General features: G+C 36.9%; 2 protein-coding genes across 2 annotated transcripts; one reads left to right on the forward strand and one right to left on the reverse strand.

Moving 5' to 3' along the window:
* The first annotated feature begins 665 nt into the window (after window positions 1–665).
* Window positions 666–3,085, forward strand: LOC113025420 (uncharacterized). The gene is made up of 3 exons (XM_026173135.1): window positions 666–879; window positions 1,068–1,130; window positions 1,482–3,085. Exons 1-3 carry the CDS (start codon window positions 778–780, stop codon window positions 2,592–2,594), a joined length of 1,278 nt encoding a protein of 425 aa, XP_026028920.1. The 5' UTR covers window positions 666–777; the 3' UTR covers window positions 2,595–3,085.
* A 65-nt stretch (window positions 3,086–3,150) lies between these two features.
* On the reverse strand, window positions 3,151–9,740 carry LOC113025419 (uncharacterized). The gene is made up of 11 exons (XM_026173134.1): window positions 9,487–9,740; window positions 9,236–9,298; window positions 6,970–7,395; window positions 6,703–6,763; window positions 5,995–6,130; window positions 5,675–5,770; window positions 5,155–5,447; window positions 4,649–4,872; window positions 4,161–4,361; window positions 3,855–4,044; window positions 3,151–3,602 (listed from the first exon to the last, which is right to left on the reverse strand). The coding sequence occupies exons 1-11, from the start codon at window positions 9,586–9,588 to the stop codon at window positions 3,295–3,297; spliced, it is 2,100 nt and encodes a 699-aa protein (XP_026028919.1). The 5' UTR covers window positions 9,589–9,740; the 3' UTR covers window positions 3,151–3,294.
* Between the last annotated feature and the right edge of the window lie 1,098 nt (window positions 9,741–10,838).

Consider the following 10,838-nt stretch of genomic DNA (forward strand, 5'->3'; position numbering starts at 1 on the left):
CATTGGCATCCGCTCCAGTATTTTGGATGTGTTTATTTTGTTATGAGGGAATTTCGTAGCCTGTACAGTATGGGGCGCCGTTTGTAAACTGAAACATGCCGAAATTAACAGCAACATTTTTCCACATTTAGCTCTAAATCTTACAAAAACATGTTTTTTCGAGTCATTTTTTACAACATTTAGTAAAATATTTGTAACTTTTCATATTTAAAACAGGATTTTAAATGTTAAATCTAAATGCTAAATGTTAAATCTAAATGTTAAATGTTAAATCTAAATGCTAAATGTTAAATGTAAATATTATATTTAAATGTAAATGTTAAATGTTAAATGTAAATATTATATTTAAATGTAAATGTTAAATGTTAAATGTAAATATTATATATAAATCTAAATGTTAAATGTTAAATCTAAATGTTATATATAAATCTAAATGTTAAATGTTAAATCTAAATATTATATATAAATCTAAATGTTAAATGTTAAATCTAAATATTATATATAAATCTAAATGTTAAATGTTAAATCTAAATGTTAAATGTTAAATCTAAATGTTATATATAAATCTAAATGTTAAATGTTAAATCTAAATGTTACGGGAAACTAAATATTTAGCTAATATGCAAATTTATTGTACGGGTCAACGGAAATACCAAAATAAAGCTTCAAGAAAACCTCCCGCGCTAAAGTGTGCCGGTCGCGGTCAGGTTCTGTGTTTGCGCTCCTCTTACGGTCACTTTTGACTGCCATGAGCTGCTTCGACTATTCCCTACCAGCATGTCCAGCGATTTAGCTGAAAACATTGGAAGAGCCGTTTTGTCGGCCATCCAACGATTCAGCGGTAATGCACCCTCGACCTCACAAACGCCGCAGCACTTGGTAAGTTTATTGTATAGCATTTTGGACGGGTTGATAGCAGTGTTAGCAAAACTAGCAAAGCTAAATTACTTAGCTAGTCCTCAATTATTTCATTTGGTAGGCAGCAGACAGAGATCGAACATCATACAACTCTATTTATTTATTTGGTAGGTAGGTAACAGTCGTTCTTGATGTAAATGTTTCCTTAGGAATCCAGCAATGCACCTGGACCAAGTAGACCTGCCGTCTCCACTGGGATACCATACTGCTCGGTAGGCCTTCTTACACATATCATTTAGCTGACTAATTTCTGTTTTTTCTTTGGTGTAATATGTCACCTTAAATTAAATCCTGTCAAAGTAATGATTCTGATTCTACATACATTTCATCTTCTTAGGGGTCCATCACTAGCAGTGTCACATCACCACCAACAACATTCACAAGTTTTACGTCATATTTTATTACTGTTTTTGCTCTGAAGTGTCTTTTGATTGCTCACTTTCATATTTTAAAACTATTGATAAAATATTACTCTAGCTAATCTGTCACAGTACAATTGCCTCAAATTACCCATCTTTTGTTATAGAATTGTGCTCATTGAGATTTTCTGTGCCGTGTTCTAGGATGGTTACCAAGGAAGGCTTCAGATTTCCAAAGAGGAATTGGAAAATGTTCTTTCCCTGAAAACATCTTTTACTGAAGCTGCATCTATCCTTTCCATCTCCAGGCCCACTCTGTATAAGTTACTGCAAGACTATAATATCTCAGAGTCAAAATTCAATGTAATCAGTGACCATGAGTTAGATCAGATAGTGTCCCAGATAAAAACTGAACATCCAAATGTTGGAGAAGTGATGCTGATGGGTCATCTGCGTTCCAAAAACATAGTGGTTCAAAGATGGCGCGTAAGAAAGTCACTGCGGAGGGTGGACTCTGCTGGTGTTCTATCCAGGAGAAGAACTGCAGTTGCTCGGCGAGTATATTCTGTGCCTCATCCAAATTTCATATGGCACATAGATGGAAATCACAAACTGATTCGTTGGAAGTTTGTTGTTCATGGTGCAATAGATGGATACAGCAGGATGTTGATGTTTCTTCAGTGCTCCAGCAATAATCGAGCTGAGACTGTGAAAGCCCTCTTTACTGCAGCTGTTGGACAATTTGGCAGACCCCTGCATATCAGGACTGATCACGGAGGAGAGAATGCTCAGATTTGGGAGGACATGCGAGCAAGCAGGGGTGAAAGCTCTGTCTTAATGGGAAGTTCTGTGCACAACCAGAGGATTGAGCGTTTCAACCGAGACTTAAACAACAACTGTAGCCGCATTTATGCACCTATATTTTATGAATTGGAATCACTTGGTATCCTAGACTTAGAAAATGCAACAGACCTATTTTGCCTTCATTATGTGTTTCTACCACGAATCAACCGCACTTTGAAGGAATTCAAAGCTGGATATAACAATCACTCTGTTTCCACTGAAGGTAATAGAACTCCCATCCAGCTTTTTGCCTGCGGAACTCATGTGTCTCATCGTCACAACCCAGAACTTTCTACAGCAGAGGTCTCCATACCCTCCTTGTCAAACTCTGAAAGTAGGTTTGTCCCATTAAATGACAGCGATTTACAAGAGCTATATACAAGCATTCACCCTTTTGAAGAAGACAACAATAATGGTAAAACATTGTTTCAACGAACACAGCAGTATATTTTTAACAAACTTGTAAATGTGTGACCTCAACCACAGGATACCAGCGATGTTCTAAAGAGTGATGACACTTAATATTCTTAAATGCTGTACAGCAAATGCAGTTTTTGTACTACTGCAGAAGCCCCTCCCCTCTAGCAGTGATGCCTCCTGCCACATAAGGACTCAGAGTTAATGACTGACAGTGACTCATAGGCTATTCAGAAGGCTACAACCACTTTTAGTTTATGGGTAAAACCAGTTATTCAGATTGAAGTAAAGATCAAATTCACACTGTAATACAGTATAACAGTGAAAATTATCAACACGGAACAGTCAGTCTTTAAATCAATTCACAAGATTATCTACAGTATTGTTTTAATCATTGTAAAGTTGCAATAGTCTTAATAAATGTTGCTGTTAGATGTCTAAGTAATCCTGGCTTGTTCTACAAAGCATGTTTAGTATACTCTGTGCATAAACTGTTTTGAAGTGTCCTTGTTTAAAAAAGAAAAGCTTAATAAAATTGTATTACACCAGTGACTTTATTGATTTGTCGTTGAAAATACAGAGTTAGCATTTTTATAAATCTATTGAAGCTTTGAAAATTATTACATTTCAACATTAAATGCAGTCAGAATTTATTTCAACTATCTTGTATGAAGCAAAGTTACTTGAAACTACAATTAATGAACAGGATTAGAGTTAACAAACCCACCATTTTAATTTCACTTTTTTTGGAACATGTTTAGATGGTGCTGAATAAAGCTCCATTCATGAGTGCTACTAAGAAGCAGTAATGAAAAGCATCATCATCAGCCATTGTTGTTTCATTCACAAAAAGCTGAAGCTCATTTGCACATGTGTGTGCAATCGGGAGATGTTTGCTTTCATCGTGAATGAATGTTATTTTAGGAGCTGGTTGAAAACCTATGGCTGGAACCTTGCTGCTCCCGGTGGCAAAAGCCAAGATGTGACCAGGCCTCAAAGCCTTCACAAATGCCTCTTCATCCTTGGTAAGAGTCCTTTCTCCAAGTGAGTCTCTCAGCTCTTCATCTAAAAACAAAGAAAAACCACCGTTAACCTGGGGACACTAAAATAGTTAAAGCTTGAGCTAACAACTAAATGATGGCTAATGTTTTTATAAAAAATACAGAGGTTCTGTCTTTGCCTTGCTTGTCAGTTGTAAGCTATCATACATCTTTATTCCTGTTTTGTGTGCGCGCATGTGACATAAAAAGACAAAGTTTTACTTTAGTGTCCCGAATTGTTTCATGGCCAGACTACATTATGTGAATTTCTGCTTACTTTCGACACACTGGAGAAATTCCCGAAATTTGACCACCATCAGCTCCTCTCTAACTCTTCTGTTGCTCCCAAGGACAGAATAGCTTGGCCTGAGAACCCCAGCAATTAAACTGGCTGTCAGATCTTTGTCCTCCCCCGATAGGTCAAGCAGAACACGCAAACTGGGGTTCTCTCTCAGGAGTGATAAAATCTAGACAGAAAAGTTTAAATAATGGTTAAATTCCAGTTTTAAATATAAAAAGTAGCTCACTCTAAATGATTATAAAATAATGACCAATTGATACAGAAAAAAAATATAAATCTCACTCCATAGTAGGACAAGCCATCAGTTAGTTGATCAAAACAGCTTTGCCGTTGCAGAACTGCAAGGTATAGAGCTGCATTTTTCACAAACAGATCTTTATTGGCCATGGTGACTGTGAGTGGAAGACCTTCAACTTGATATCGCCATGAGTCGCAGCAGCTGACTGCTTCCTCCAAATCATGTTGAGTTGTTGCATTTACAACCTAAATATTTAAGAAAAACACTTTAAATGTTTGTTTTTTACCAGTGTACACAAATACTGCAGATGGTTCATTTTAATTGGACTCGAAACGTTTTTGTTTTGGTTTATTTGGCTGTATTTCACCAATATTTTTTTTTTTTTTAACAAAAAGGAAACAAATTGAAAATATAATACATGGAATTGCCTCTAATAACCAAAAGTGTATTTATTATATATTATAAAAGAAGACCAGAAGACTTGTGAATATAGGAAATATTACAATATTCTTGTTATAATATTGCAATTCACCTTTTTCAGATTCTCTCTTAACTCAGGGTCACCTATATCATCCGGTGTTAGGTGTACTTGAAGAATGTCTCCTGACACAATGTAGTCTACTACATGTGGAGAGAGAAAGGCAGGTGCTTCTCCACCTTGCACTATTATCGTGGACAACATCCTGCCAATGGTTCGATATACTCCATTTTGCAAGTGTAGGATGTTAAATTTCAGTGTGCATCCATTTGGTGTAGCTGAAAAATAACACACAAAAAAGTATATTCTGTACAGACCCCAAACTGATATCTTGAGATTGACAGACAAAAATGTATTACTTTTTTTTTTTTTTTTACTGTTTCAGACACACAGAACATAACAGATTTATTATCTGTAGTCATTTATTAACTTGTTAATGTTCTGTCAAACAATGTTCAGATCAGGTGGTTGTTGCGTTTGTAACATTATAAAAACGAGTGTCGTCAACAAGCCTTTAGGCCTTGAGTAAGTAAGTTAGTTAGACTGTGAAATCCTATTACCTTCAAAAGCACCACTGTCCTGAAAGATGGCCTTCACCAGTAAACGGAAAAACTCCCGCCTTGGCCCCCCAAGGTCAGCAGCATCTTCCTCTGTATCATGTTCATCGCTTGCAAATGTGACATAAAGCATCTCACAGCTTTCTGCAAACTTGGGTCTCTTGAACTGACGCAAAGCAGTCGACCACACATTGGCTCGACTGATATGGAGTTGTCTTGTTCCTGGTGTAATGACTTTCTCACTATGAGCTCTAAGAAGACCTTCAATTTCTTCTTTGCTGAGCTTCTTAAAAGACCTATATAAAAAAGGGACAATGACAAACAGATCTTGGGGAAAAATGGAAATTTGCTGTACATTTGACTCAAGTGCACAGAGTTACAACATATAATTATGTTGTGATAGTCCATATTAAATTAGTCAGAAATGAGCAATTACCTTTGTAATTGTGTAACTGCAAAAAAATGATGCAAGTAAAGATGCAAATAAAATATTCAATTATCAAAGGTTACTTTCAAATCTTACCTTGAAATATGAACTTCACTCTGTCTATCAGACTCTTCTAGGAGGCTACGCTGAATTGCCTCTTCAAGAGCTTCATCTTCCTCCAGAAAAATAGGGCTAAGTAGATAAGAGATATTAGAAATCATAAAACATGTCAGCCTTGAAGAATTTCTCACACTACATCATTAAAAAAAAAAAAAAAAAAATTAAATGTAAATCCTAAAGTTGCAGTCATTCAGCAAAAAAAACCCCAAACATGCAAATTGGAAACTTGCATCAAAACAATATCCTAAACAACATCTAAAATGAAGGATTTCTTTAACCCCTAGACAACAGCTTACACAAATTCTGCCACATTATATGGAAACATCTGCTGTCCCTCTGCCTGTCCCTCATTTTCACTCTCTTGAATGCAGCTCTCTGTTTCCTGATGCTTGGCCTCACTTTCACCTGGTGTTGTAGACAACGCATGATGCACTGAACAAAGGAAAGAAGGTCAGCATGACTTGCTTCATAATGTTAACAGCCTTTATATATCCTTATATTAGTTTAAGTGAAAGTTGGGCACATATTCCTCCTTGGCTGTAATCACCTGTGATAATTCGTAAACATTAAAATGGTAAATGGACTGTATTTGTATAGCACTTTTACTAGTTCCCCCTAAGGACCCCAAAGCGCTTTACACACCCAGTCATCCACCCATTCACACACTGGTGAAGGCAAGCTACAGTTGTAGCCACAGCTGCCCTGGGGCAGACTGACAGAGGCGAGGCTGCCATATCGCGCCATCGGCCCTTCTGGCCAACACCAGTAGGTGAAGTGTCTTGCCCAAGGACACAACGACCGAGACTGTCCGAGCCGGGGCTCGAACCGGCAACCTTCCGATTACAAGGCAAACTCCCAACTCTTGAGCCACGATCGCCCCAATCGGACAAATTAACGATGCTCTCATCAAACAAACCCCCCAGGAATTATTACGCACTGCAGTAACAAAATCTAACTGGTCATCGAGCTTAGAACCTCACTAGGTTTTCATTCACATCACATACCTCGTCTTCTCCGGCAGACTGGACTTTCAAAGTCACTATCAGACAGCTCTTCTGGTTCCTCCTGAGGGAAAAGAAAGCATGTTCTACATAAAATCAAATACAGTTGCACCAAATCACTGGTAACACAGAGGCACATGGCTGCACTAAAAACTGTTTACACCTGCTGAAACTGCAATATTAATTAATACAATTAATAAAATTATGTTAAGGGAACAGACTCACTTTTTAGACAATAAATATTTCTGCACTGCAATATAAAATGTTTACCTGTGCAGGTTTTTGTATCCCTGCCATTATATAGAGGCAGGTGGTGGAACAAATCGAGCCAACTTCTTGGCCACCCCAAAGAAAACTGCTAGAAACATTTGGTTTCATTAGTCGTTTACATCCTCTAATTGTACTCAAATACTCAAAAGGGAATGTCTGGCCAGTTGACAGTGCAAATGTTCTTCTGAAGATTGCTGCTATTTCTTCTCTAAGTTGTGCTTCAGACCAGTCAGATGTAAAGGAGATCTTCCCAATAAGGCCATCTTGTGCTAGTTTTGCTCGTGAATCTCCTCTCGGTATGAGAAACGTTGATGTTGAAGACAAGGGCAAGCACACAACATCTTTTGTATAGTGTTTGCAGGTCTTGTTTTTTCTCACAAAATGTGAGCGCGTAGCATGAGCTTGAGGAACTGATGGAAGAGGAACCTGAAATGAATTCAAACACAGATACAGATAGACACCTATGCATTACAATACATCCGTAAGGTTTCTGTTATCTGTTCATTAAAAACAAACAAACAAACTGTAGACTCAGACCATCTTACTATTGTCTACCCATTACACAGAAAACTGAACCTTTTGTATCTTGTAGATTAGCATTTGGTGATTGTTGGTCAAGTTGGTGATTCAGTTCCCAGGTGCTCTAATCTAGAGCTCCCAATGAGTTTATCCGACTATGACTGTGTGCGAATGTTGGACAGAAAAAGTGCTTGTATTAATCTGTGCATGTGAATGGGTAAATGAGATCTGTTGTATAAAGTGCTTTGAGCACTCAATTAGAGTAGCAAAGGCCTGCAATTAGGTCAGTGTGTATTTGGACCCTAACAAGTTTTATTTTGTTGCCCGTTTACTGAAACATATTCCAATCAAAATTATATCATGGACATGATGTGCAGACTAAGCTTTAATTTAGGGTATCCATATTAAAATGATGATGTCATTACCAATTAAGCAGATAAAAGGCCTGGAATTGATTTGAGACGTAGTGTTTGCATTTTGAAAATTTTACTGTGAACAGACAACATGCGGTCAAAGAGAACATAACAGAAAAAAGAAAATTAAGAAATTAATACAGCCACTACAGTGACCATCAAAACGATGAAAAATATTGACGTAAAATTTATTTTGCGACACCACAGAACAAATGATAGCGTATAATATGAAATGATAGATGTTTTCATATCGTCATATCGAACAGCCCTAATACAGAGGGTTCACTGCAAGGTGCAAGCCACTCATAAGCCTCAAGAATAGAAAGGCTAGAATGGACTTAACAAAAAAAAAAAAAAAAAAACATCTAGTAAAAGCCAGCTAAATTTTGGAAAAACATTCTTTGGACAGATAAAACCAAGATCAACCTCTACCAGAATGATGGCAAGAAAAAAGTATGGAGAAGGGTGGAACGACTCATGATCCAAAGCATACCACATCATCTGTAAAACATGGCAGAGGCAGTGTGATGGTTTGGGCGTGCATGGCTGCCAGTGGCACTGGTAGTGTTTACTGAATATGTGACACGGGACTGAAGCAGCTGAATGTGTTCAGATACATACTTGTCTGCTTAAGTCCAGCTAAAAGTAGTCACATTGATTGGGCAGCATTTAATAATAAAGATGGAAGATGACCCAAAACATACAGTCCAAGCACCCCATGACTTTAATAAAGTAAAGAAATAGAATATTCTTGAATGGCCAAGTCAGTCACTGGATTTTAACCCAATTGAGCATACATTTCAGTTGTTGAAGACTAAATTTAGGACAGAAAGGCCCACAAACAAACAGCAACTGAAAGCCAATGCAGTAAAGGCCTGGCAGAGCCTTAGTAAGGAGGAATGCCAGCATCTGGTGGTGTCCATGACTTCAAGACTTCAGGCTGTCATTGCCAACAAAGGGTTTTGAATAAAGTAATAGAAATTATCATTTTATTTTCAGTTATTTAATTTGTCTAATTACTTTAGAGCCTCTGAAATGATAGGATTGTGTTTACAAATTAATTTTTCCCTCTCACATTTTTATGCATTCATTTAGTCCAACCCACTGAATTAAAACTTAAAGTCTGCACTTCAACTGCATTGGAGTAGTTTCATTTTTAATTCATTCTGGTAATGTACAGAAGCAACATTAGAAAATGTGTCTGTATCCAACTACTTATGAACCTGACTGTATATCAAAACCAGTCAGCTAAGATAAGATAACATACCTTTATTAGTCCCACAAGGGGAAATTTCATGATAAATGAATTAAATGATATGTGTAAGAAGGCCTACCGAGCAGTATGGTATCCCAGTGGAGACGGCAGGTCTACTTGGTCCAGGTGCATTGCTGGATTCCTAAGGAAACATTTACATCAAGAACGACTGTTACCTACCTACCAAATAAATAAATAGAGTTGTATGATGTTCGATCTCTGTCTGCTGCCTACCAAATGAAATAATTGAGGACTAGCTAAGTAATTTAGCTTTGCTAGTTTTGCTAACACTGCTATCAACCCGTCCAAAATGCTATACAATAAACTTACCAAGTGCTGCGGCGTTTGTGAGGTCGAGGGTGCATTACCGCTGAATCGTTGGATGGCCGACAAAACGGCTCTTCCAATGTTTTCAGCTAAATCGCTGGACATGCTGGTAGGGAATAGTCGAAGCAGCTCATGGCAGTCAAAAGTGACCGTAAGAGGAGCGCAAACACAGAACCTGACCGCGACCGGCACACTTTAGCGCGGGAGGTTTTCTTGAAGCTTTTATTTTGGTATTTCCGTTGACCCGTACAATAAATTTGCATATTAGCTAAATATTTAGTTTCCCGTAACATTTAGATTTAACATTTAACATTTAGATTTATATATAACATTTAGATTTAACATTTAACATTTAGATTTAACATTTAACATTTAGATTTATATATAATATTTAGATTTAACATTTAACATTTAGATTTATATATAATATTTAGATTTAACATTTAACATTTAGATTTATATATAACATTTAGATTTAACATTTAACATTTAGATTTATATATAATATTTACATTTAACATTTAACATTTACATTTAAATATAATATTTACATTTAACATTTAACATTTACATTTAAATATAATATTTACATTTAACATTTAGCATTTAGATTTAACATTTAACATTTAGATTTAACATTTAGCATTTAGATTTAACATTTAAAATCCTGTTTTAAATATGAAAAGTTACAAATATTTTAGTAAATGTTGTAAAAAATGACTCGAAAAAACATGTTTTTGTAAGATTTAGAGCTAAATGTGGAAAAATGTTGCTGTTAATTTCGGCATGTTTCAGTTTACAAACGGCGCCCCATAGTACAGAGCCTTTCATTAAATAGGGAGCGTTATTCGTCACTCAGGCACGCTGAAAAACATTCAGGCCTGCAAACACGTGCACGCGCCTGCACACACTATATGCTCCATTAATCAATAGAGAGGATGAAATGATGCTATTGTGTGCGAGGCAAGGCGAATGGCATGTTGAAGAATGAGCTAGTCAAAGCTGTTGGCAAATCATTAATGTAAGGTGCTGGTCTAAACCAAGTTCTCACATTCTCTGTGCAAGCTGTTCCCAGGTGACAAAAAACTGGGGAGAGACGCTATTTTAAGAGTCGATATCACACCTCTTGTCTCTCCCTCTCTCTCTCTCTCTCTTTCTCCCTCTCTTTTTTAACCAAGTCACTTATATTCCCTACTGAATCGCTTTCTCTCTGAAAGGATTTGGGTGTGGTACGCAGGAATATCCTGTTTCTCTCTTCTTTCCTTCTTTCCCCTTTTTTCTCTCAGGTATTATCACTTTCCGTGAACTCTCGGTCCACATTTCTCTGGAAATTTATAGGCCACTTTCCCCTCACT

The sequence above is a fragment of the Astatotilapia calliptera genome, chromosome 7, assembly GCF_900246225.1.
Source record: "Astatotilapia calliptera chromosome 7, fAstCal1.2, whole genome shotgun sequence".
Classification (NCBI taxonomy): domain Eukaryota; kingdom Metazoa; phylum Chordata; class Actinopteri; order Cichliformes; family Cichlidae; genus Astatotilapia; species Astatotilapia calliptera.